Here is a 27,459-nt window from a genome sequence, read left to right as displayed (position 1 = left end):
CAGGAGATCTGCCCCTTCTGCCCCACGCCCAGGCAGCTCTCAGAGCCGTGAGTGTCTCCCTGGGGATGGGGAGGGGGGGGTCCTGCTAACACTGCCCCTCCATGGGGCCAGGGCATCCCTGTGTGGCGAGGCACAGCCGGGACCATGGGGGGCAGGTGCCATGGGGAGGTATGGGGGAGGGGGACCATGGGGGCAGGAGGCAGGGGTGGGTGCCATGGGGAGGTAGGGGGGAGAGGGGCCATGAGGCAGGTGCCACACAGTGGCAGGGTGGCAGGGGATGCCAAGGGGTGGGTGCCACGCAGGGGCAGGGGGCTATGAGGTGGGTGCCATGGGGCGGTGGCTGGCAGGGGATGCCAGGGGGCAGGTGCCATGCAGGGGCAGGGGGCTATGAGACGGGTGCCATGGGGCGGTGGCTGGCAGGGGATGCCAGGGGGCAGGTGCCACGCAGTGGCAGGGGGCTATGAGGCGGGTGTCATGGGGCGGTGGGTGGAAGGGGATGCCAGGGGGCAATGAGGCGGGTGCCACGCAGTGGCAGGGTGGCAGGGGGCTGTAAGGTGGGTGCCACACAGTGGCAGGGTGACAGGGGGCCATGAGGTGGGTGCCACGCAGTGGCAGGGTGGCAGGGGGCCATGAGGTGGGTGCCATGCAGTGGCAAGGTGGCAGGGGGCCATGAGGCGGGTGCCACGCAGTGGCAGGGTGGCAGGGGGCCATGAGGTGGGTGCCACGCAGTGGCAAGGTGGCAGGGGGCCATGAGGCGGGTGCCACGCAGTGGCAGGGTGGCAGGGGGCCATGAGGTGGGTGCCACGCAGTGGCAAGGTGGCAGGGGGCTGTAAGGCGGGTGCCACGCAGTGGCAGGGTGGCAGGGGGCCATGAGGTGGGTGCCACGCAGTGGCAAGGTGGCAGGGGGCTGTAAGGCGGGTGCCACGCAGTGGCAGGGTGGCAGGGGGCCATGAGGTGGGTGCCACGCAGTGGCAGGGTGGCAGGGGGTGTAAGGCGGGTGCCACACAGTGGCAGGGGATGTAAGGCGGGTGCCACGCAGTGGCAGAGGGCTCCTGTCCTGGTTCCAGGGGACTGACCCCCTCTTTGGTTTGTTCTCGCCCTGGCAGAGACGTGGCCATGCTGGAGGTTCCCTCCCTTCCTGAGCCTGGACGGTGAGTCCCAGCCCCGGGGCCCCGCACAGACCCAGCCGGCCCTCGAGGGATCCTTCCCCCTCCGCCCGGGTCTCCCTGGCTCTGGCTCTCAGAGAGTCAGAAGGGTGGGGCTGGAAGGGACACCCCCCCCCCCTCCCCCGCGCTGAGGCAGGGCAGTATGGAGGGGCCGCAGCAAGGCCTGGCTTTTCACAGCTCCTTGTCCTCGCTGATGGGCCATCCGCCCCGTCTGCCTTTTCCATCCTTGTACCTGAAGGCTTGGCAGCGGCGTCACCCCACGTAGCAGGGTTGAAATACGGACACAGGTCAATATTCCTGACTCCAGATACAGAAATGACACCGGCACACACATTGGATAATCGTAAATCAGAACCGGGCCAATGATCCCTCACAGGAGCCATCTCCATAGTGCACTCTCCCCTCCCCTCCGCCCAGCCCCGATCCCCCGTGCCCCCAAACCCACCTCTGCCCAGCTCCGATCCCCAGCCCTGATCCCCCCCACACACCCATCCCCACCTCTGCCCCACCCTGATCCCCCCCATCCCCGATCCCCCGTGCCCCCAAACCCACCTCTGCCCAGCTCCGATCCCCCCAGCCCTGATCCCCCCCCACACACCCATCCCCACCTCTGCCCCACCCTGATCCCCATCCCCGATCCCCGTGCCCCAAACCCACCTCTGCCCAGCTCCGATCCCCAGCCCTGATCCCCACACCCATCCCCACCTCTGCCCCACCCTGATCCCCAGCCCTGATCCCCACACACCCATCCCCACCTCTGCCCCACCCTGATCCCCATCCCCGATCCCCGTGCCCCCAAACCCACCTCTGCCCAGCTCCGATCCCCAGCCCTGATCCCCACACCCATCCCCACCTCTGCCCAGCTCCTGATCCCCAGCCCTGATCCCCGTGCCACACCCATCCCCACCTCTGCCCAGCTCCGATCCCCATCCCTGATCCCACCCACACACCCATCCCCACCTCTGCCCAGCCCTGATCCCCATCCCCTGATCCCCACACACCCATCCCCACCTCTGCCCAGCTCTGATCCCCAGCCTGATCCCCCCACACCCATCCCCACCTCTGCCCCACCCTGATCCCCAGCCCTGATCCCCGTGCCCCCAAACCCACCTCTGCCCAGCTCCGATCCCCCAGCCCTGATCCCCCCCACACCCATCCCCACCTCTGCCCCACCCTGATCCCCAGCCCTGATCCCACCCCATCCCCGATCCCCTGTGCCCCAAACCCACCTCTGCCCAGCTCCGATCCCCAGCCCTGATCCCCCCACACCCATCCCCACCTCTGCCCCACCCTGATCCCCAGCCCTGATCCCCACACACCCATCCCCACCTCTGCCCAGCTCCGATCCCCAGCCCTGATCCCCCCACACCCATCCCCACCTCTGCCCCACCCTGATCCCCAGCCGTGATCCCCGTGCCCCCAGACCCACCTCTGCCCAGCTCCGATCCCCAGCCCTGATCCCCCCCACACCCATCCCCACCTCTGCCCCACCCTGATCCCCATCCCCGATCCCCGTGCCCTCAAACCCACCTCTGCCCAGCTCCGATCCCCAGCCCTGATCCCCCACACCCATCCCCACCTCTGCCCCACCCTGATCCCCATCCCCGATCCCCGTGCCCCCAAACCCACCTCTGCCCAGCTCGATCCCCAGCCCTGATCCCCACACACCCATCCCCACCTCTGCCCCACCCTGATCCCCATCCCCGATCCCCGTGCCCCCAAACCCACCTCTGCCCAGCTCCGATCCCCAGCCTGATCCCCACACCCAACCCCACCTCTGCCCCACCCTGATCCCCCCAGCCCTGATCCCACCCACACACCCATCCCCACCTCTGCCCAGCTCCGATCCCCCCATCCCCGATCCCACCCACACACCCATCCCCACCTCTGCCCCACCCTGATCCCCCATCCCCGATCCCCTGTGCCCCCAAACCCACCTCTGCCCAGCTCCGATCCCCAGCCCTGATCCCCACACACACCCATCCCCACCTCTGCCCCACCTGATCCCCAGCCCTGATCCTACCCACACACCCATCCCCACCTCTGCCCCACCCGATCCCCATCCGTGATCCCGTGCCCCCAAACCCACCTCTGCCCAGCTCCGATCCCCCAGCCCTGATCCCCCCACACACCCATCCCCACCTCTGCCCCACCCTGATCCCCAGGCCCCAAACTCCCACTCTGCCCAGCCCTGATCCTCCCTGTGCCCCCAAACCCACCTCTATCCCCCCGATCCCCCTGCCCCCCAGCAGGCTCTCAGGCGCGTCCTTTCTTTCTGTTCCAACACAGTGTGAGGTGCAGGTGCCTTCTGACAAACCCGCTGCCTCCAGCTGCGGCACCCGGGCCCTTCCCAGGGGCTTCCCAGGGCCCTGCCCATAAACGGCTGTGGCCAGGTGCGGAGGGGATCAGGCTGGCCTGGCAGCGCTGGGGCAGGTGGGGGCAGTAGCTGCCCCCAGGAGCAGGAATGGGGAAGCAACCCAGCCAGAACCCTGGGGGAGGCTCCCCTACGTGAGGGGGAGTGATGGGGGGGCTACCAATGGGGGGCTGGGGGAGGAGAGCTGCGCAGGGGGGTTGGAGCTGGAGGGAAGGCTGGCTGGGTGCGGGGCCCACGCGGTCCAGGGGGCAGGGGGCTGGGGGAGGAGAGCTGCGCAGGCGGGTTGGAGCTGGAGGAAGGCTGGCTGGGTGCGGGGCCCACGCGGTCCAGGGGCAGGGGCTGGGAAGGGCTGGGGAGAGAGCTGCGCAGGGGGTTGGCGCTGGAGGAAGGCTGGCTGGGTGCGGCCCACGCGGTCAGGGGCGGGGGCTGGGCAGGGGCTGGGGAGGAGAGCTGCGCAGGGGTTGGAGCTGGAGGAAGCCTGGCTGGGTGTGGGGCCCACGCGGTCGGGGGCTGGGCAGGGGCTGGGGAGGAGAGCTGCGCAGGGGTTGGCGCTGGAGGGAAGGCTGGCTGGGTGCGGGGCCCACGCGGTCCAGGGGGCGGGGGGCTGGGCAGGGGGCTGGGGGAGGAGAGCTGCGCAGGGGGGTTGGAGCTGGAGGGAAGGCTGGCTGGGTGCGGGGCCCACGCGGTCCAGGGGGTGGGGGGCTGGGAAGGGGGCTGGCTGGCTTTGGGATCTTGCCCCTAGAGCTTCCACATGTAAGTCAGACCCAGTGGCCTATTGACCCTGCCTGGTTCTTAGACCCATGGAGTGTCTGCTTGGGGGACCCTTTCCTTCCCCAGCCCCATGGCTGTCCTGCCTTCCCCCTGCACCCCCATCCTGATGCCCCCACACATCCTCCCTTCCCACATGCCTGGCCCCCACCTTGTCCTCCCCCTCCGGCTCCTGCCAGAGAAACCCCTGCGACATGGGGGCCCCGTTGTGCCCAAGATTCGCCGGAGGGTAGGGACAGGTTACAGAGGGACCTAGACAAATTGGAGGATTGGGCCAAAAGAAACCTGATGAGGTTCAGCAAGGACAAGTGCAGAGTCCTGCACTTAGGACGGAAGAATCCCATGCACTGCTACAGACTAGGGACCGAATGGCTGGGCAGCAGTTCTGCAGAAAAGGACCTAGGGGTTACAGTGGATGAGAAGCTGGATATGAGTCAACAGTGTGCCCTTGTTGCCAAGAAGGCTAACGGCATTTTGGGCTGTATAAGTAGGGGCATTGCCAGCAGATCAAGGGAGGTGATCATTCCCCTCTATTCGACATTGGTGAGGCCTCATCTGGAGTGCTGTGTCCAGTTTTGGGCCCCACATTACAAGGAGGATGTGGATAAATTGGAAAGAGTCCAGCGGAGGGCAACAAAAATGATTAGGGGGCTGGAGCACATGACTTATGAGGAGAGGCTGAGGGAACTGGGATTGTTTAGTCTGCAGAAGAGAAGGATGAGGGGGGATTTGATAGCTGCTTTCAACTACCTGAAAGGGGGTTCCAAAGAGGATGGATCTAGACTGTTCTCAGTGGTAGAAGATGACAGAACAAGGAGTAATGGTCTCAAGTTGCAGTGGGGGAGCTGTAGGTTGGATATTAGGAAACACTATTTCACTAGGAGGGTGGTGAAGCACTGGAATGGGTTCCCTAGGGAGGTGGTGGAATCTCCTTCCTTAGAGGTTTTTAAGGTCAGGCTTGACAAAGCCCTGGCTGGGATGATTTAGTTGGGGTTGGTCCTGCTTTGAGCAGGGGGTTGGACTAGATCCCTCCTGAGGTCCCTTCCACCCCTGATATTCTATGATGCTGTGTAGGGTGGGCCTGTGGCCTCAGCCCCCCTGAGAACAAGGGGGGCACCTTTCACAGGACAAAGCCAAGAACCCCAGACTCCCTTGAGCCGTTTCCCTTTGATGAGGGGGAAGGAGTCTGTGACTCAGGGCCACAGCTGAGTGTGTGGGGCAGGTTGGGGTCACAACCTGGGGGGCAGGCTGGGGTTGGGAGTTGGGGCTGGCTGGGGTTGGGGTCACAGCTGTGGGGGGGAGGTAGTGGCTCGGGGGGTCACAGCCGGGGGGAGGCTGGGGTTGGGGGGGGAGTCACAGAGTCCCCGGGCGCTGCTCTGGAGCTGCTCCCCACAAAGCCAGGCAGGACTGTGGGGAGCCTCCTCTCCCTCGGAGCAGCCTGTCTGCAGGGCAGGAAGCTCCCACGGCTTCACCTCCTGGGTCTCTCCTTGGAGCATTCAGCATCCTCTGCCCCTCCGTGCGCTTCCCACAGCGAGTCGCCCAGGCGGGGTCCTGGGGGGGCCACAGGGCCCTGCCCCCCCCACTGCGCAGTCAGACGTGACTCTCAGCCAGCCAGTAACACAGAGGTTTGTTAGATGACAGGAACAGGGTCTAACACAGAGCTTGTAGGTACAGCAAACCGGACCCCTCGGCCGGTTCCATCCTGGGGCCCAGCGAGCCAGACCCCCCCGGCTGCCCTCACTCCTCATCCCCAGCCAGCTCCAGACTGACACCCCCTCCAGCCCCTCCTCTCTGCTCAGCTCCTTTCCCAGGCCAGGAGGTCACCTGATCCCTTTGTCTCCAACACCTTCAGCCGGCACCTTTGCAGAGGGGGGCCCAGGCCATCGGTTGTTAGAAGACAGAGTGTCAGGCATTTGGGTGCACTGGCCCTTCGCTCTGCAGCAACCACACACCCTGACCCCACCACCTAGATACTTAAGAACTGCAGAGGGGACACTGAGGCACCAACCCAGTATTCAGAGAAAACATTAAGAACATTCCCAGTTTGTCACAGGGGGTCACAGCTGTGGGGGGGAGGCTGGGGTGTGGGGGGTCACAGCCATGGGGGGGAGGTAGTGGCGAGGGGATCACAGCCGGGGGGCTGGAGTTGGGAAGGGTCACAGCCATGGGGGGGAGGTAGTGGCGAGGGGGTCACAGCTGGGGGGCTGGAGTTGGGAAGGGTCACAGCCATGGGGGGGAGGTAGTGGCGAGGGGGTCACAGCTGGGGGGGGGCTGGAGTTGGGAAGGGTCACAGCCATGGGGGGGGGGAGCCAAGGGCGGCTCCAGGCCCCAGCACGCCAAGCGAGTGCTTGGGGCGGCACGCCGCAGGGGCCGCTCTGCCGGCACCAGTTTGCCTGCGGAGGGGCCGCTGGTCCCGCGGCTTCGGAGGACCTCCCGCAGGCAAACCGCCGGAGGCAGCCTGCCTGCCGTGCTTGGGGCGGCAAAATCCCTAGAGCCACCCCTGGGAGGAGCTCAAGCTCCCAGAGACCCCCCAGCTGCCGTTCCCCACGGCTGGGCAGGCCGGAGGTGGGGGCCCGGCTGGGCCCGGCGCTGAGCACGTTGTGCGTCGGGCTCATGGGGGCAGCTGGGGGCCGGCTCTGGATCTCATCGGGCCCTAGTGCCCTTTGCCCGGGGGCGGCAGGTGGGGTCTCTCCCCAGGCCCTGGGGCAGGGGGGGTGTGAGAGCGGGACCCACCGGGCCAGGCTGGGGTGGGGTCATGGCGGGGCGGGTGCCGTCCGTGTGTCTGGCCTCTCACCGTGGGTCGCTCCCTCACAGCGCCCCGGGCCCCGAGACCGGCCCGGCTCCGCTGCGGCTCCAGGACCTGGCGGCTGTGTGCTACGAGGACGGGCAGCACCAGGGGCTCCCCGTGGTCCTGGGCACCGGCGGCTTTGGCAGAGTTGAGCTGGTGAGACCAAGCAGCCCCTCCCACCAAGCGCCAGTCCTGGGGGGTGCCAAGCCCCCCCCCCGGAGGCGAGAGCCCCGGGCCCTGCCTGGCACCCTGACGCCCTGCTCCCCCCAGGTGCGTGGGCAGGGGCAGCTCTTTGCCCTGAAGCGGATCCGCAAGGAGCACGTGGTGCGGAGGCGGCAGCAGGAGCACGTGTGCACGGAGAAGCGGGTGCTGGAGCAGAGCCGCTGCCCCTTCATCGTGGGGTAGGTGCCACCCCGGGGCCCTGGGCTGGGGGCAGAGCACAGGGGGCAGCGAGTGCAGTGATGCCCCTGGGGGGAGGGGCACTGCTGGGGGTGCTCGGGGGGGCTGTCCCCTGGAGTGGGGGGCATTGGCGGGGATGCTGGGGGGGGCTGCCCCTGGGAGTAGGGGGCACTGGTGGGTTTTTTTGGGGCTGCCCCAGGAAGGGGAGCACTGGTGGGGTTGCTCAGGGCTGCCCCTGGAGAGGGGGCACTGGTGGGGTCTTGGGGCACTGGTGGGATTGCTGGGGAGCTGCCCCAGGAGTGGGGGCACTGGTGGGGTTGCTGGGGGCTGCCCCTGGGAGTGGGGGCACTGGTGGGGTTGCTCGGGGCGGGGCTGCCCCTGGAGAGGGGGCACTGGTGGGGTCCTGGGAGCACTGGTGGGATTGCTCGGGGAGCTGCCCCAGGAGTGGGGGCACTGGTGGGGTTGCTCGGGGCTGCCCCGGGGAGTGGGGGGCGCTGGTGGGGTTACTCGGGGGGCTGCCCCCGGGAGTGGGGGCACTGGTGGGGTTGCTGGGGCTGCCCTGGGAGTGGGGGCACTGGCGGGGTCTTGGGGGCCCTGGTGGGGTTGCTGGGCGGCTGCCCCAGGAGTGGGGGCACTGGCGGGGTCTTGGGGGCACTGTTGGGGTTGCTGGGGCTGCCCCTGGGAGTGGGGGCACTGGTGGGGTTGCTCGGGGGGCTGCCCCCAGGAGTGGGGCACTGGCAGGGTCTTGGGGGCACTGGTGGGGTTGCTGGGGCTGCCCCTGGGAGTGGGGGCACTGGTGGGATTGCTCGGGGCTGCCCCGAGGAGTGGGGACACTGGTGGGGTTACTCAGGGGCTGCCCCTGGGAGTGGGGGCACTGGGGGTTGCTGGGGCTGCCCTGGGAGTGGGGGCACTGGTGGGGTTGCTCGGGGCTGCCACTGGGAGTGGTGGGCACTAGTGGGGGTGTTCAGGGGGCTGCCCCCTGGAGTGAGGGGCACTGGTGGGGTTACTCAGGGGCTGCCCCTGGGAGTGGGGCACTGGTGGGGTTGCTGGGGGGGGCTACCCCCAGGAGTGGGGGACACTGGTGGGGTTACTCGGGGCTGCCCTGGGAGTGGGGGTGCTGGGGAGGTTGCTGGGGCTGCCCCTGGAGTGGGGGCGCTGGTGGGGTTACTCGGGGGGCTGCCCCTGGGAGTGGGGGGTGCTGGGGGGGTTGCTCGGGGCTGCCCCAGGAGTGGGGGCGCTGGTGGGGTTACTCAGGGGCTGCCCCAGGAGTGGGGGCGCTGGGAGTTGCTGGGGCTACCCGAGGAGGGGGCACTGGTGGGGTTACTCAGGGGCTGCCCCTGGGAGTGGGGGCGCTGGGGGTTGCTGGGGCTACCCCCAGGAGTGGGGGACACTGGTGGGGTTACTTGGGGGGCTGCCCCTGGGAGTGGGGGGCGCTGGGGGGGTTGCTGGGGGGGCTACCCCCAGGAGTGGGGGACACTGGTGGGGTTGCTCGGGGGGCTACCCCAGGAGTGGGGACACTGGTGGGGTTGCTCGGGGGGCTGCCCCCGGGAGTGGGGGACACTGGTGGGGTTACTCAGGGGCTGCCCCAGGAGTGGGGACACTGGTGGGTTTGCTCGGGGGCTGCCCCGGGAGTGGGGCGCTGGTGGGGTTACTGGGGCTGCCCCAGGAGTGGGGGGTGCTACCCCGAGGAGGGGGGCACTGGTGGGGGTGCTCAGAGGCATTGGCAGGGATGCTGTGGCGGGGAGGGGGTCAGAGGCCCCAGTTAACCCCTTCTTGCCCTCTCCCCCAGGCTCTTTGGCACCTTCAGGGACAGCCAGTACGTCTACATGCTGCTGGAGTTCTGCCTGGGGGGCGAGCTGTGGGCCAAGCTGCGTGAGGTGTATGGAGCTGGGGACACGCGGAGGGGGGGCGGTGTGGGGCTGGGGGGCTGGCAGAGGAAGCAGGCACGCTGCCGGCAGTGCGGGTGAGGCTGTGGCAGACGGGGGCCGCGGGCAGTGGGTTGGCAGGTGGTGCGGGCGGGGCTGTGGCGGGATTGCTGGGGGCGGGCGGGGCCATAGTGGGTTTGCTGGAGGGGGGGGGTGTCACAGAGTCCCCGGGCGCTGCTCTGGAGCTGCTCCCCACCGAGCCAGGCAGGACTGTGGGGAGCCTCCTCTCCCTCGGAGCAGCCTGTCTGCAGGGCAAGCAGCTCCCACGGCTTCACCTCCTGGGTCTCTCCTGGGAGCATTCAGCCTCCTCTGCCCTCCGTGCGCTTCCCACAGCGAGTCGCCCAGGCGGGGTCCTGGGGGGGCCACAGGGCCCTGCCCCCCCACTGCGCAGTCAGACGTGACTCTCAGCCAGCCGGGGACACAGAGGTTTGTTCGATGACAGGAACAGGGTCTAACACAGAGCTTGTAGGTTGTGAGGAAGTAAATAAACCTTCTGCTTTACTCCGCACACCGGACCCCTACCGGTGGGTCCATTCTGGGGGGCAGTGAGCCAGACCCCCCTGGCTGCCCTCACTCCTCCTCCCCAGCCAGCTCCAGACTGACACCCCCTCCAGCCCCTCCCCTCTGGCCTTTGTCTCTTTCCCGGGCCAGGAGGTCACCTGAGCTCTGTGTTCCCCTTTAGCATCCCCTGGCAGGGGAAGGGCCCCGGCCGTTTGTTGCCAGGAGACAGAGTGTCGGCCATTTATGCACCCTGGAGACTTAAGAACTGCCTAGGGGAAACTGAGGCACCCGCACAGTATTCAGAGGAAACATTAAGAACAGCCCCACTTTGTCACAGGGGGGTGGTGGTCGCAGGTGGTGTGGGCAGGGCAGTAGTGGGGCAGCTGGGGGATAGGAAGGGGTCAGGCCGGGGGCTGTGCCTGCGGGGGCTGTGCCAGCCGTGGGCCCAGGGCGGACGTGTGGGCACTGAGCCGTCGTGCCCCCCAGGCGCTGCTTCGAGGAGGAGGTGGCTGTGTTCTGCTCAGCCTGCGTGGTGGAGGCACTCGACTACCTGCACGGCAACGGGATCGTGTACCGGGACCTCAAGCCCGAGAACCTGATGCTGGACAAGCAGGGCTACATCAAACTGGTACCTGGGGGCAGGGCCGGCAGGCCCCGGAGCAGCCAGTGGGGCACTAGGGGGGAGCTGCCCGGGTCGGCCCCACTCTTCCTGGCACTGGGGAGAGGCCTGGGGCATGGCCCCTCCCGGAGGCTCTTGATGGAAGGCAGCTGGCCTGGTGGGGTGAAGGGCAGGACCCGGAGCGCAAGGAGGACCCGTTCCCAACCGGGTGAGTGCCAGGAAGGGCTGGACACTGCCAAAGTAGAGGTAGGGCTCTTGGGCCGGTCACGCCATCCCTGCCCCCGGGGCCCGCACTGTGCCCTCCTGCCGCTGGCGGGGGAGGAGCTGGGTGGCGCCGTGCCAGGGCCGTGGGACCTCGGCTCCCTGCGCGGTGGCCGGAGCAGCAAACAGGTGCCAGGCCGCGCATGGACCAGGAGCAACAGGAACAGTCCTCAAGTGCTGCCCAGCCCCGTAGGGCCCTCGCCAGGCTCTGGCTGGGCACCTGGTGCCAGGGCAGCAAGCAGGACGGGGCGTCTAGGCTGGGCAGGAGCAAGACAAGAGGCAGGAGAGGGGACCAGGTCTGCAGCTGTTGAGCAGGAGGAAGAGATGGGATGGGGGGGGCAATCGGGGGCTATTGGTCACCTGGCGCACGGCCCAGGCAGCCTCTCGGGCGGCCCAGAGACCTGACTGATGGTTACAGCCCAGCCCAGCTGCAGTGACCCCCGTGGTTCACACTCTGGCTGGCTCCCTTCCTCAGTCAGCTCCTGGGTGAAAGCCCCCAGCTTCCTGCAGAGAGCCCTGGACCCCCCTCCCAGGCCTTGCTCTCTCGGGGGGGTCGCTTCCTAGCCCCCAGGGGGAGGGAAAGCCCCGAGTCAGGGAGCTGGCATGGCCTGTCTCTGCCCCCTTGCTGAGCTGGGTCTGTTTCAAGCACTCCCTTAACGCCTCCTCACCCCACCCAGCCAGGGCAGCAACCCCCAGCCCAGGTCTCCAGGCCTGGCCGGCCTGGGGGGTGGGGCACTGCTGGCTCACGGCCCGCCCGTTGGCAGGTGGATTTCGGCTTTGCCAAGGAGCTGGAGCGGGGGGAGAAGACCTACTCGTTCTGTGGCACGCCCGAGTACCTGGCACCTGAGATCCTGCGGCACGAGGGCCATGACTTCGCCGTCGACTTCTGGATGATGGGCATCCTCATCTTCGAGATGCTGGTGGGCCGGTGAGGGACCCCATGAGCCATCCCCCACACCTGGGACCCCCGCGGTGCCCCCTGGGGGTCAGCCCCTGCCCCCATCTGTGCCTGTGACACCCACAGCCCGCCGGGATCAGCCCCTGCCCCCACTTGTGCCTGGGACATTGCAGCCCCCCGGGATCAGACCCTGCCCCCACCTGTGCCTGGGACACCCGCAGCGCCCCCTGGGGGGTCAGACACGGAGCCTGGGACCTCCAAGGTGCCCCCTGGGGGTCACCTCCTGCCCCTCTGTAACAATGCTGCCTTTGGTAGGACCCAACTGAGAGTGCCAATTCAGGACCAATTGCTTAACACAGGGCAGTTACAGCCCTAGGCTGGGGTTTTTCCACCTCTAAGGCAAACCAGACCAGCCAGACAAAAAGGACTTTGGTCTCACCCCACTGGCTAACCACAAGTCACACAAGCAATTTCCTTAGACACTCCAGTCTCCCAGTATCACCACCAGTGCACTCGTCCTGGGGATGAATCAACGGTTATGAAAACCAACACCCCAGTAAAAGAAAAAAGGTTCTCCTGATCCCAAAGGACCAAGCCCCAGACCCAGGTCAAATGATAACTTAGATCTTACCCAAATACCCGCTTAGAGCCAATTCTTATTAACTAAATTAAAATTTATTACAAAAGAAAAGAGAGAGAGTGTTGGTTAAAAGATCAATATACAGACAGACTTGAATTCAGTTCTTGAGGTTCAGATACACAGCAGAGATGAGCTTGTAGTTGCCAAAAGTCCTTTTAGAAATAGTCCATAGGTTACAGTCCAATGTCCATATTCAGGGTGACTCCAGTCAGTGACTGGGGATCTCAATCCTTGTGGCTTAAGGTTTCCCCCTCTTGAAACCCAAAGCAGATCTGAGAAGCAGGATCGTGTCCCAGGGTTCTTATACATTTCCAGCAGCCTTTTGGCCTGAGAAAACAATGGGCTTAATTTTCCTTCTCCCAAACACCCTGGCAATTAGCACAGGGCAATTTATCCATTAAACTGTCAGATACAGGTGACCACAACCTTCAAAGAGACACACAGACAATAACACTATTTCATTCAAGTGTCTTCCTAAATGTTAATATTCCTTTTTTGAGCTTTAAGCTCTAGCAATAGACAAGCCTTGTTTGCTGACATCCCAAGACTTGAGCAAACACCTCCCCTTCTATAAGAACATAAGAGCGGCCATGCTGGGTCCTTCTAGCCGGTATCCTGTCTACTGACAGTGGCCAGTGCCGGGTGCCCAGAGGGAATGAACAGAACAGGGAATCATCCAGTGATCCATCCCCTGTCGCCCATTCCCAGCTCCTGGCAAACAGATGCTAGGGACACCATCCCTGCCCATTCTGGCTAATAGCCATTAATAGATCTATCTTCCATCAATCTATCTAGCTCCCTTTTGAACCCTGTTATAGTCTTGGCCTTCACAACACCCTCTGGCAAGGTGTTCCACAGGTTGACAGTGTGTTGAGTGAAATAATACTTTCTTGTGTTTGTGTCACGGAGTGTGGGGGAGTCCGGCCCTGCACCCCTCTTCCTGGACTCCCAGTGACTCTCAGCCAGCCAGTAAAACAGAAGGTTTATTGAACAACAGGAACACAGGATACAGCCCAGCTTGTGTTCAGAGCCAGGACCCCTCAATCTGTCCTTTCTGGGGGGTTCAGGGTGCTTGGATCCCAGCCTAGGATCCCCTGAAACCCACCTCCCAGCTCCCCAACCGAAGACTGACCCCCCCCTCCACTCAGCTCCTTTTCTTTTGTCTAGCTCCTGGGCAGAGGTGTTACCTCCCCTCCCCCAGGCCTAGCTCATGTTACCGCTGAATACCTGCATCTCACCTAAAATCCTCCCTGCTCTCCCATCCCCCACACAAACAGTCCCTACTCCACCACACCTTGTTTTAAACCTGCTGCCTATTAATTTCATTTGGTGGCCCCTTGTTCTTGTATTCTGAGAAGGAGTAAATAACACGTCCTTATTTACTGTCTCCACACCAGGCATGATTTTATAGACCTCTGTCATATCCCCCCTTAGTCGTCTCTTTTCCAAGCTGAAAAGTCCCAGTCTGTTTAATCTCTCCTCATATGGAAGCTGTTCCATCCCCCTAATCATTTTTGTTGCCCTTTTCTGAACCTTTTCCAATTCCAATAGATTTTTTTTGAGATGGGGCGACCACATCTGCATGCAGTATTCAAGCTGTGGACGTACCAGGGATTTATATAGAGGCACGATGATATTTTCTGTCTTCTCTCTCCCTTTCCTAATGATTCCCAACATTCTGTTCGCTTTTTTGACTGCCGCGGCACATTGTGGATAGTTCTCTGAAAACATCCACTTAATGACTCCAAGATCTTTCTTGAGTGGTAACAGCTAATTTAGCCCCCGCCCTTGTGTCTGTCTGGTTGTTATTATGGTTTCCAATGGGCATCACTTTCCATTTACCAGCCTTGAATTTCATCTGCCATTTTGTTGCCCAGTCACCCAGTTTTGTGAGATCCCTTCATAGCTCTTCGCAGGCTGCCTGGGACTTAACTAGCTTGAGTCGTTTTCTATCATCTGCCAATTTTGCCACCTCACTGTTTACTTCTTTTCCAGGTCATTTATGAATATGTTGAATAGGACTGGGCCCAGTACAGACCCCTGGGGGACACCACTAGTTACCTCTCTCCATTCTGAAAACTGACCGTTTATTCCTGCCCTTTGTTTCCTGTCTTTTAACCCAGGAGTGGGCAAACTTCCTGCCGGCCCCATAGCTCCTGGCCCGGGAGGCTCACCCACGGCCCCTCCCCTGCTGTTCCCCTTCCCCTGTAGCCTGAGCTCGCTCCCTCTGCCGAGGGTGCAGTGCTCTGGGCGGCAGGGCTGTGAGCTCCTGGGGCAGCGCAGCTGCTGAGCCCGGCCTGACCCGGTCTCTGTGCTGCACGGCGGTGCGGCTGCCTGTCCTGGTGCTCTGGGCAGCACGACTGTAGTGCTGCCAGCCACCGGTGCTCCAGGCAGCGTGGTAAGGGGGCAGGGAGCAGGGGGTCGGATAGAGGGCAGGGGAGTTTGGGGGTGTGTGTGGATAGGGCTTGGGGCGGTCAGCGGGCGGGGAACAGGGGGTTGAATAGGGGCAGGGGTCCCAGGGGCAGTCAGGAAGGAGAGGAGGGGTTGGATGGGGCAGAGGGGGCAGGTAGGGGTGGGGGTTCCAGGGGCGGTCAGGGGATAGGGAGAAGGGGTGGTTGGATGGGGTGGGGGGCCAGTCAGGAATGGGGGGTTGGATGGGGTGGCAGGGGGCAGTCAGGGGAAGGGGTTTCAGGGGGCAGTCAGGGGACAGGGAGTGGGGGGGTAGATGGGGCAGAGGTCTGGGGGGGCTGTCAGGGAACAGGGGGGTTGGATAGGGCAGGAGTCCCGGGGAGGTGGATAGAAGGTGGGGGCCAGGCCATGGACCCCTCCCCTAACCGGCCCTCCATACAATTTCTGAAACCCGATGCAGCCCTCAGGCCAAAAAGTTTGCCGGCCCCTGTTTTAACCAGTTACCAATCCATGAGAGAACCTTCCCTCTTATCCCATGACAGCTTACTCTGCTCAGGAGCCTCTGGCGAGGGACCTTGCCAAAGGCTCTCTGAAAATCTAAGTTCACTATAACCACTGGATCACCCTTGTCCTCATGTTTGTTGACCACCTCAAAGAATTCTAGTAGATTGGTGAGGCATGATTTCCCTTTACAAAAACCATGTTGACTCTTCCCCAACAGATTATGTTCATCCATGTGTCTGATAATTCTGTTCTTTATGATAGTTTCAACCAATTTGCCCGGTACTGAAGTCAGGATTACTGGCCTGTAGTTGCCGGGATCACCTCTGGAGCCCTTTTTAAAAATTGGCATCACATTAGCTATCCTCCAGTCATTTGGTACAGAAGCTGATTTAAATGATAGGTTACATACCACAGATAGGAGTTCTGCAATTTCACATTTGAGCTCCTTCAGAACCCTTGGGTGATACCATCAGGTCCTGGAGACTTATTACTGTTTAGTTTATCAATTAGTTCCAAAACCTCCTCTAGTGACACCTCAATTTGGGACAGTTCCTCAGATCTGTCACCCAGAAGGAATGTCTCAGGTTTGGGAAACTCCCTAACATCCTCAGCCTGAAGACTAATGCAAAGAATTCATTTAGTTTCTCCACAATGGCCTTATGGTCCTTGAGTGCTCCTTTAGCATCTCAATGATCCAGTGGCCCCACTGGTTACTTAGCAGCTTCCTGCTTCTGATGTATTTTAAAAAAAATTGTTATTACATTTGGAGTTTTTGGCTAACTGTGCCTCAAATTCTTTTTTGGTCTTTCTAATTATATTTTACACTTCATTTGCCAGAGTTTATGCTCTTTTCTATTTTCCTCATTAGGATTTAACTTCCACTTTTTAAAAGATGCCTTTGTGTCTCTCACTGCTTCTCTATCTCTAACAATGCCTGCTGCATTTCAAAGCTCTGCTCATTTACATATTTTCCTAACAAGTCTTTAAAAGTTCGGCCATGGGTCAGGTCAGCCTGTGAGGTAATTAACTCTTTCTGGCCCTGTCATCTTCCAATGAGATATTATATCACACTCATAATGTCACACCCCCAACGCAAAATTGATGCAGGAAGGGATGACATAAACATCACTGACTGCATCCCAAGAGCTCCCCATCCCTGGGTCTGTCTCACTACAGCTTGTACTGGGTTAGCAGCTGTAACCCTGGGAGAATAACATACGGGGGAAAGGAGTCCAGGAGAGCTGGCTGTATTTTAAAGAATCCTTATTGAGGTTGCAGGAACAAACCATCCCGATGTGTAGGAAGAATAGTAAATATGGCAGGCGACCAGCTTGGCTTAACAGTGAAATCCTTGCTGATCTTAAAGGCAAAAAAGAAGCTTACAAGAAGTGAAAGATTGGACAAATGACAAGTTAGGAGTATAAAAATATTGCTCAGGCATGCAGGAGTGAAATCAGGAAGGCCAAATCACACTTGGAGTTGCAGCTAGCGGGAGATGTTAAAAGTAACAAGAAGGGTTTCTTCAGGTATGTTAGCAACAAGAAGAAAGTCAAGGAAAGTGTGGGCCCCTTACTGAATGAGGGAGGGAACCTAGTGACAGAGGATGTGGAAAAAGCTAATGTACTCAATGATTTTTTTGCCTCTGTCTTCACGAACAAGGTCAGCTCCCAGACTGCTGCACTGGGCAGCACAGTATGGGGAGGAGGTGACCAGCCCTCTGTGGAGAAAGAAGTGGTTCAGGACTATTTAGAAAAGCTGGACGAGCACAAGTCCATGGGGCCGGATGCGCTGCATCCGAGGGTGCTAAAGGAGTTGGCGGATGTGATTGCAGAGCCATTGGCCATTATCTTTGAAAACTCATGGCAATCGGGGGAGGTCCCAGATGACTGGAAAAAGGCTACTGTAGTGCCCATCTTTAAAAAAGGGAAGGAGGAGGATCCGGGGACCTACAGGCCAGTCAGCCTCACCTCAGTCCCTGGAAAAATCATGGAACAGGTCCTCAAGGAATCAATTCTGAAGCACTTAGAGGAGAGGAGAGTGATCAGGAACAGTCAGCATGGATTCACCAAGGGCAAGTCATGCCTGACCAACCAAATTGCCTTCTATGAGGAGATAACTGGCTCTGTGGATGAGGGGAAAGCAGTGGATGTGTTATTCCTTGACTTTAGCAAAGCTTTTGATACGGTCTCCCACATCACATCCCTCGATCTGCTGGAAATGTCCCTACTTATACAACCCAAAATGCCATTAGCCTTCTTGGCAACAAGGACACACTGTTGACTCATATTCAGCTTTTTGTCCACCGTAACCCCTAGGTCCTTTTCTGCAGAATCGCACGGAGATATTCCTGTCCCAACACCATTGTCTTCCCAACAAACTGGTCAAGCACAGACACTTGATTAATGGGCTGTCCAAATTCCCTAACAATTTTCCTCCCATCTGAAGTCTTCTCGGAGCTATTCACACTGGATCTTTCCAAAGCTAAGGCCTTGGCTACACTTGCAAATTTGCAGCGCTAGCAGGGTGTGAAAACACACCCTCTCCAGCGCTGCAAATTGCGGCGCTGCAAAGCGCCAGTGTGGTCAAAGCCCCAGCGCTGGGAGCGCGGCTCCTAGCGCTGTCCGTTATTCCCCACAGGGAGGTGGAGTACGGACAGCGCTGGGAGAGCTCTCTCCCAGCGCTGGCGCTTTGACTACACTTAGCGCTTCAAAGCGCTGCCGCGGCAGCGCTTTGAAGTGCTAAGTGTAGCCACAGCCTAGGGCTTGCTCTGAAAGAACACTTTCCTGAGCAGCAACAGACTCTTTCTGGGTCTCACTTACATCCAGGATCACCTCTGGCCCAGCAGGCGGATTCCTACACAACCCCCTATCAGGCAAACTCATAGACTCACTAGATAAAGGGTCAGAAGCCTTCTCCTTCCCTTGGCCACACACAAGTTCAGGAATCTTTTCCTTCTTGCTAGAAGTTGTCAAACTGTCAGTAGGTAACACACTTAAATCACCTTCATGCTCTCCTTGTGCCCTGGCTAGGGTATCACCCTGATCAGACAGAGTTGCTACACCCTTTCCAGCCACACATTAGCAACTGGCAAACTACAAGCACCAGAATTGTCTGGTCTCTGGGATTTTGCTATGACACTAACTGGATGCAACCTAGTCACAGGGCCATTCTCCCCAGCAGACACAAACTTAGGACCATTCCCTTCCTGGGCTTTAGCTGAATCCAGAACCAACTCTGAGACAACTGCACTATTCTCAATCCTCACAGGCTGAAAGGCACCTTCTATCTGCTCCACAGACAAGAGCCGGAGACACATTCTCCTTCCCCAGACACCCAGCTTGGGATTTCATTTCCCTTGTCCCAGCACCCACAGACAACGGCTTGGAGACCAAGGTAGCTTCCTCCATAGGCAAGTCAATACCCCTGACAGACACAGGCACATTCCCGTCACTGTCACATTTCTCCACCCAGGTAAGGGATAGGGACACTCATCTTCCACTAGCCTTGTCGTTCCACACTGCTGCTTAGACAAAGCCATCAGCTCACAAGGCTGCCTGGGCTCCTCCAAACTTTCCCTGCCTCCCTCTCCCTGTGCTTAGTTCTCCTGTTCTTTGTGCTTGATCTAATTCCAGATTCACTCCTGAGACATCAGACAGACATTCAGACACGTCATTCACAGCCAAACAGCTACTTTCCAAAGACAAACTTTTGCAGAAACCCTCCATAGACACAACCTCAGGATTAAGCCTCTCCTGTGCCTGGTTTGTGTTAACTTGACTGAACATGGCTTTAATATCATTCCCAATCATAAGATCCTCCGGGATTGTGTCTTTTACTCCCACAACCATGGTGCCCTCAAATCCCTTCCATTTCAGCTGGATTCTAGCCAAAGGCACCCGGACAAAATACTTTCATCAGGGCCAGGAATCTTCCTCCCTGACCAGACTCGCTTTAACCAGAGTAATGTCTGCTGCAGTGTCCCTCCCTGCCACACATCTCACTCAGGTCAGTGCTGCACTGCTCATAAACTGTGCAGTGTCCCTCCCTGCCACACACCTCACTCCGGTCACTGCTGCACTGCTAATGAACTCTGCAGTGTTCTTCCCTGCCACACACCTCACTCCGGTCACTGCTGCACTGCTCATAAACTCTGCAGTGTCCCTCCCTGCCACACACCTCACTCCGGTCACTGCTGCACTGCTCATAAACTGTGCAGTGTCTCTCCCTGCCACACACCTCACTCCGGTCACTGCTGCACTGCTCATAAACTCTGCAGTGTCTCTCCCTGCCACACACCTCACTCCGGTCACTGCTTCACTGCTCATAAACTCTGCAGTGTCCCTCCCTGCCACACACCTCACTCCGGTCACTGCTGCACTGCTAATGAACTCTGCAGTGTCCTTCCCTGCCACACACCTCACTCCGGTCACTGCTGCACTGCTCATAAACTCTGCAGTGTCCTTCCCTGCCACACACCTCACTCCGGTCACTGCTGCACTGCTCATAAACTCTGCAGTGTCCTTCCCTGCCACACACCTCACTCCGGTCACTGCTGCACTGCTCATAAACTCTGCAGTGTCCTTCCCTGCCACACACCTCACTCCGGTCACTGCTGCACTGCTAATGAACTCTGCAGTGTCCCTCCCTGCCACACACCTCACTCCGGTCACTGCTGCACTGCTAATGAACTCTGCAGTGTCCCTCCCTGCCACACACCTCACTCCGGTCACTGCTGCACTGCTAATGAACTCTGCAGTGTCCCTCCCTGCCACACACCTCACTCCGGTCACTGCTTCACTGCTCATAAACTCTGCAGTGTCCCTCCCTGCCACACACCTCACTCCGGTCACTGCTTCACTGCTCATAAACTCTGCAGTGTCCCTCCCTGCCACACACCTCACTCCGGTCACTGCTTCACTGCTCATGAACTCTGCAGTGTCTCTCCCTGCCACACACCTCACTCCGGTCACTGCTGCACTGCTCATAAACTCTGCAGTGTCCCTCCCTGCCACACACCTCACTCCGGTCACTGCTGCACTGCTCATAAACTCTGCAGTGTCTCTCCCTGCCACACACCTCACTCCGGTCACTGCTGCACTGCTCATAAACTCTGCAGTGTCCCTCCCTGCCACACATCTCACTCAGGTCAGTGCTGCACTGCTCATAAACTCTGCAGTGTCCTTCCCTGCCACACACCTCACTCCGGTCACTGCTGCACTGCTAATGAACTCTGCAGTGTCTCTCCCTGCCACACACCTCACTCCGGTCACTGCTTCACTGCTCATAAACTCTGCAGTGTCTCTCCCTGCCACACACCTCACTCTGGTCACTGCTGCACTGCTCATAAACTCTGCAGTGTCCTTCCCTGCCACACACCTCACTCCGGTCACTGCTTCACTGCTAATGAACTCTGCAGTGTCTCTCCCTGCCACACACCTCACTCCGGTCACTGCTTCACTGATCATAAAGTATCCAGTGTCCTCCCTGCCACACCTCACTCCGGTCACTGCTGCACTGCTCATAAACTCTGCAGTGTCCCTCCCTGCCGTACACCTCACTCCGGTCACTGCTGCACAGCTCATAAACTCTGCAGTGTCCCTCCCTGCCACACACATCACTCCGGTCACTGCTGCACTGCTAATCAACTCTGCAGTGTCCTTCCCTGCCACACACCTCACTCCGGTCACTGCTGCACTGCTAATGAACTCTGCAGTGTCCCTCCCTGCCACACACCTCACTCCGGTCACTGCTTCACTGCTCATAAACTCTGCAGTGTCCCTCCCTGCCACACACCTCACTCCGGTCACTGCTTCACTGCTAATGAACTCTGCAGTGTCTCTCCCTGCCACACACCTCACTCCGGTCACTGCTGCACTGCTCATAAAGTCTGCAGTGTCCTTCCCTGCCACACACCTCACTCCGGTCACTGCTGCACTGCTCATAAACTCTGCAGTGTCCCTCCCTGCCACACACCTCACTCCGGTCACTGCTGCACTGCTCATAAACTCTGCAGTGTCCCTCCCTGCCACACATCTCACTCAGGTCAGTGCTGCACTGCTCATAAACTCTGCAGTGTCCTTCCCTGCCACACACCTCACTCCGGTCACTGCTGCACTGCTAATGAACTCTGCAGTGTCCCTCCCTGCCACACACCTCACTCCGGTCACTGCTTCACTGCTCATAAACTCTGCAGTGTCTCTCCCTGCCACACACCTCACTCTGGTCACTGCTGCACTGCTCATAAACTCTGCAGTGTCCTTCCCTGCCACACACCTCACTCCGGTCACTGCTGCACTGCTCATAAACTCTGCAGTGTCCCTCCCTGCCACACACCTCACTCCGGTCACTGCTTCACTGCTCATAAACTCTGCAGTGTCCCTCCCTGCCACACACCTCACTCCGGTCACTGCTGCACTGCTAATGAACTCTGCAGTGTCCCTCCCTGCCACACACCTCACTCCGGTCACTGCTGCACTGCTCATAAACTCTGCAGTGTCCCTCCCTGCCACACACCTCACTCCGGTCACTGCTGCACTGCTCATAAACTCTGCAGTGTCTCTCCCTGCCACACACCTCACTCCGGTCACTGCTGCACTGCTCATAAACTCTGCAGTGTCTCTTCCTGCCACACACCTCACTCCGGTCACTGCTGCACTGCTCATAAACTCTGCAGTGTCTCTCCCTGCCACACACCTCACTCCGGTCACTGCTTCACTGCTCATAAACTCTGCAGTGTCCCTCCCTGCCACACACCTCACTCCGGTCACTGCTTCACTGCTCATAAACTCTGCAGTGTCCCTCCCTGCCACACACCTCACTCCGGTCACTGCTTCACTGCTCATAAACTCTGCAGTGTTGTTCCCATATTTAGCTTTAATGGGAGTTTTAAGGTCCAATTCTTCAGTGACCACGGAAACAGCATTTGCACAGGGCCCCAGCACTGGGCTCTGTGGCGCTTGCCGTGAGTTTATAACAGCAGGATTAGCATTTACTGGGTCTGGGGGGTTATTTTTTACAGTTGGACACACTGGTTTGATGTGCCCAGGTGTACCACGTGAATGGCAGAGCACTTGTTCTCCCTTGGAGTCTGCTCCGGGCCCAATGAACTTTTCTCACAGAAGTGGGGCTGCTCCCACTTTTAAATCCTTCCCTCCTCTTGAGCTGGGGAGAATGGGGATCAGCTCTCCCCGGGGGTCACACCCTTCCCGAGCCCGGTTTTGGGTATGGGCATCTGCAATCTCTGCCGCCCGCAGGACTGACTCAGGGTCCCTATCACACACAGCTGCTCTCACACGGTCAGGCACAATGTCTAGGAACTGTTCCAAAGTGACTAAATCCAGCAGCTTTTCAAAACTCCCATTTGCCTTTGCTCCCATAACCCACTTTTTAACAAAACCCACCAGCTTCTGAGCACATTCCACAAAAGTCCCATCATTAGCCATCTTAAACTTTCTAAACTTAACTCTGTAGGATTCAGGAGTAACCTTGAACCGCCTTAACACAGAATCTTTAAACCGCCCATAATCCAAGGCTTCTTGTTCCCCCAATTCATTAAATACCTCCCTGGCTTTTCCAGGGTCAGCAGGACAGGCATTCGCTGATCATCTGGGATCCCATGCAAAGCGCATCGATGTACAAAGATAGACAAAACCTCCTCTGTGTCTTCACTATCTTTGTAAATTGGACAGATCCATGTGCCTTTTATGAGCCCTTTCCTCTCTGCATCGGCTTCCTTCCTTTCAGCAGCTTCTCTTTCCCATTCAGCCATTCGCTCTTTGGCTTCTCTCTCTACCTCGGCCATCTTTTGCTTGTCCAGCAATCGCAGATCTGCTGGTTTCTGTTCATGCTCCAGTTGCAGTTTATTTGCTGCCTTTTGCATTCCAGTTGCTTCTGCAGTTTCTGTAGCATCAGGTAAGGGCCGTGCTCCTGCCTCCTGATCACTGGCCATTAACAGCTCTCTCAGGTCTTGATCTGTAGCTTTCTTTCTAATGCTCATCCCCTTTCTGAACACAAATCTGCCAGGGCTTTTTTGCCAAGGCCTCATATGCTCTTTGCTCACCCATTGCAACTGCTCTTCAACCAACCAAACTCTCAATACCAACGTTCCAATTTGGACAGCGTGAGGTTCTGACCCAAAGCTTCATTGACCTGGTTCTGTGGATCCTGCTGACTGCAGCACTGTAACCATGCTGCCTCTGGTGGGACACAACTGAAAATATCAATTCAGGACAAATTGCTCCAAGCAGGGCAGTTACAGCCCCAGGCTGGGGTCCTTTGCACACCAAGGCAACCAAACCAGCCAGACAAAGAGGACTTTGGTCTCACCCCACTGGCTAACCACAAGTCACACAAGCAATTTCCTTAGACACTCCAGTTTCCCAGTATCCCCACCAGTGCCACTCATTGGGGACAAATGGTTATGAAAACCAACACCCCAGTAAAAGCGAAAAGGTTCCCTCAATCCCAAAGATTCAAGCCCCAGTCCCAGGTCAAATGATAACTTAGATCTTACCCACATACCCGCTTAGAGCCAATTCTTATTAACTAAGCTAAAATGTATTAAAAAAGAAAAGAGAGAGAGTGTTGGTTGAAAGATCAATATACAGACAGACAAATTCAGTTCTTGAGGTTCAGATACACAGCAGAGATGAGCTTGTAATTGCCAAAAGTCCTTTTAGAAATAGTCCATAGGTTATAGTCCAATGTCCATATTCAGGGTGACTCCAGTCAGTGACTGGGGATCTCAATCCTTGTGGCTTAAGGTTTCCCCCTCTTGAAACCCAAAGCAGATCTGAGATGAAGCAGGATTGTGTCCCAGGGTTTTATACATTTCCAGCAGCCTTTCAGCCTGAGAAAACAATAGACTTAACTCTCCTTCTCCCAAACAGCCTGGCAATTAGCACAGGGTAATTTATCCATTAAACAGTTCAGATACAGGTTACCACAACCTTTAAAGAGACACATAGACAATAACACTATTTCACTCAAGTGTCTTCCTAAATGTTAATATTCCTTTTTTGATCTTTGAATCAAAGCTCTAGCAATAGACAAGACTTGTTTGCTGCCATCCCAAGCCCTGAGCAAACACCTCCCCTTCTGCCTCTAACAATGCGGCTGCATTTCAAAGCTCTGGTCATTTACAGATCTTCCTAACCAGTTTCTAAAGTTGGGCCCTGGGTCAGGCCAGTCTGGGAGGTAATTAACTCTTTCTGCCCTGTCACCTTCCAATGAGACACTATATTACACTCATAATGTCAGGTCCCCCAGCCCCAGCCTCAGATGCCCCACAGCGGTTAACCCACCTGAGTAGCCGGGGTCAGTTCCCCAGGAGTGGCCCATGGAGGGGTGGGCAGAGGTAGGATGTTCCTCTGGAACAGCCCAGCCCATGGGGGAGGGGGAGCAGCCTCCTGGGTGGGGGAAGGGGAGAGCGTGGGGGGTGTGTGTCCCGGGAGCAGCCAGCCGGGTGGGGAGGGAGAGCGTCGGGGGGGTCCCGGGAGCAGCCTGCGGGGTGGGGGAGGGGGAGAGCGTCGGGGGGTCCCGGGAGCCGCCGGCGGGGTGGGGGAGGGGGAGAGCGTCGGGGGGTCCCGGGAGCAGCCGGCCGGGTGGGGGTGGGGGAGAGCATACTGGGGTCCTGGGAGCTGCCTGCTGGGTGGGGGAGGGGGAGAGCGTCGGGGGGTCCCGGGAGCAGCCGGCCGGGGGGGGGCGGGGGAGAGCGTCGGGGGGTCCCGGGAGCAGCCGGCCGGGTGGGGGAGGGGGAGAGCGTCGGGGGGTCCCGGGAGCAGCCGGCCGGGTGGGGGAGGGGGAGAGCGTCGGGGGGTCCCGGGAGCAGCCGGCCGGGTGCGTGATGCCCCCCCCTCTCGCCAGGCCCCCGTTCCACAGCGCCGAGCCGCAGAAGATCTACAGCAAGATCCTGGATGGGGTGTTCTCGTTCCCGGCCTACGTGAGCGAGGCCGCCTGCTCCCTGGTCTCCAAGCTGTGCCGGTGCGTGGGCCGGGCACGGGCTGCAGCTCCCTGGCACCGCCGTGTGCCCACGGCTGCAGGGTGGGCGTGGTGGGTGCTCCAGGGCCTGACCCGGGGGGACCAGGGGGGCCAAGGGGCACCGGGCTGGAGACTCCCTGGCCTCCCGGCGAGCCTGTTGCTGAGCTGTGGGCGAAGGGTCCTCTGGGCCCCTGCCAGAGCCGCGCCATGGCCGGTGCCATGTGAACCTCCCTGGCAGGGGCACAGCTGGGGGGGGCTGTTGGGGGGGCAATGACGGGCTGCCCTGAGCCTGGTCTCTGCCCCGGCGCAGGCTCCGGCCGGGACAGCGCTTGGGGAACACCAGCACCGGCATCCGCGGCATCAGGAAACACAGGTAGGAGAGGAGCCAAGGGAGACGGGGAGCCCCCCGCAGCACCCCCTGCTGGGGGTTCCCCCCTCCAGCCCCGCACCCCACAGCGCCCCCTGCTGGGGGTTCCCCCTCAGCCCCGCACCCCACAGCGCGCCCCTGCTGGGGTTCCCCCTCCAGCCCCGCTCGCCGCAGCGCCCCTGCTGGGTTCCCCCTCAGCCCGCTCCCCACAGCGCCCCTGCTGGGTTCCCCCTCCGGCCCCGCTACCGACAGCGCCCCCTGCTGGGGGTTCCCCCCTCCAGCCCCGCTCCCCGCAGTGCCCCCTGCTGGGGGTTCCCCCCTCCAGCCCCGCACCCCACAGCGCCCCCTGCTGGGGGTTCCCCCCTCCAGCCCCGCTCCCCGCAGCGCCCCCTGCTGGGGGTTCCCCCCTCCAGCCCCGCTCGCCGCAGCGCCCCCTGCTGGGGGTTCCCCCCTCCGGCCCCGCTTGCCGCAGCGCCCCCTGCTGGGGGTTCCCCCCTCTGGGCCCGCTTGCCGCAGCGCCCCCTGCTGGGGGTTCCCCCCTCCAGCCCCACTCCCCAAAACCAGGGTTCCCCCCTCTGGCCCCACACCCCACAGTGCCCCCTGCTGGGGCTTCTGCCCTCCAGCCCCACTCCCCAAAACCAGGGTTCCCTCTACCGGCCCCGCACCCCACAGCGCCCCCTGCTGGGGGTTCCCCCCTCCGGGCCCGCTCCCTGCGGCGCCCCCTGCTGGGGGTTCCCCCCTCCGGCCCCGCACCCCACAGCACCCCCTGCTGGGGGTTCCCTCCGCCGGCTGGGCGAGGTGGGGCTGGAGCAGCTGGGACCCCCCTGCGGCCCGCGCTCCCACCCCACTGACGCTGTCCTTGGTCCCAGGTGGTTTGGCTCAGTGAAGTGGAAGCGTCTGGCCCTGCGGCAGGTCGATGCTCCTACCCTGGCGCTGATGAAGCAGGTGAGGGGCTGGGGGGGGCACCCCTGGGTGAGGCTGGGGCACCCCTGGGCTTGGTGGCCAGGTCGAGGGGCGATCGTCCGAGTCCTTGGAACGGGGGGGGGGGGCTGCCACGCTCTGCCTCCGTAGGGCACCGCAGCTGCCAGCATGCCGTGGTGCATCGCTCTGCCACGGGATGGGGGGGCGCCCTGGCATGGCCTCCCCCTCCCCCAAGCACGCTGGCCAGGGACCCTGCAACACTGGGGCAGGGAGGTCCCTCCACGGTGGCGCAGTCCAGCCTGTGGCTGTGGGAGCCCTAGGCAGGGGCCAGAGCCGGGGGGTGTCACGGGGCGGGTCGGGAGCGAGGCCCCAGGCCAAGCCCCGTGGGGCAGGAGGGAGCTGGAGGAGACTGAGCCCCACGCCCTCCCTCCACAGGGCCCGCCCTACGCCAACTTCAAGCGCTTCTCGGAGGACTGGCCGCCGGGTGAGGAGGAGTTCTCAGGCTGGGACCAGGATTTCTGAGCGGCCGTGGGGCCCACGCCAGCAGCACCCCAAGGACGCTCTGCTGGTGGCTGCTGCCCTGGTGCGGAGCTGGGCACGTGCCCGCAGCGGACAGGGCCCTGGGCTGCCCCCCCCCCGGGCACGGGGCCCAGCCTGGCAGACCCGCTGGCCTGAAAGCGGCTGCATGAGGGTGCAGGGTGCCAGGCCGGCGCTCCGGCCACCCTGGGGCGTGGCCAGCAGGGGCCGGCTGTGGGAGCTGCACTGGGCCTGGCCCCACCGGGCTGTGGGCAATAAAGCCGCTGCAGGCCCCTGTGTGACGCCATGCGGCCCGGTGCTGGTCTCTGCAGCGCTGCCCGTGGGCATGGGGGGAGCCCCGCGGTGCCCGGGCAGGGGACGAGGCTGCAGCTGCTCGCGGGGCCCAGGGGCCTGGGCCAACGTGC

At 60.7% G+C, this 27,459-nt stretch overlaps 1 protein-coding gene across 1 annotated transcript; it reads left to right on the top strand.

Moving 5' to 3' along the window:
• On the top strand, positions 1 to 27,159 carry LOC120401893 (cGMP-dependent protein kinase 2-like). The gene is made up of 11 exons (XM_039532129.1): positions 1 to 47; positions 1,107 to 1,151; positions 7,123 to 7,252; positions 7,367 to 7,497; positions 9,285 to 9,374; positions 10,408 to 10,549; positions 11,566 to 11,729; positions 25,117 to 25,233; positions 25,541 to 25,603; positions 26,467 to 26,542; positions 26,954 to 27,159. Exons 2-11 carry the CDS (start codon positions 1,117 to 1,119, stop codon positions 27,038 to 27,040), a joined length of 1,035 nt encoding a protein of 344 aa, XP_039388063.1. The 5' UTR covers positions 1 to 47; positions 1,107 to 1,116; the 3' UTR covers positions 27,041 to 27,159.
• The last annotated feature ends 300 nt before the right edge of the window (positions 27,160 to 27,459 follow it).

The sequence above is a fragment of the Mauremys reevesii genome, linkage group 3, assembly GCF_016161935.1.
Source record: "Mauremys reevesii isolate NIE-2019 linkage group 3, ASM1616193v1, whole genome shotgun sequence".
Lineage (NCBI taxonomy): Eukaryota > Metazoa > Chordata > Testudines > Geoemydidae > Mauremys > Mauremys reevesii.
Note: the sequence above shows the minus strand (reverse complement) of the source record. Positions and strands in the feature narration are given on the sequence as shown.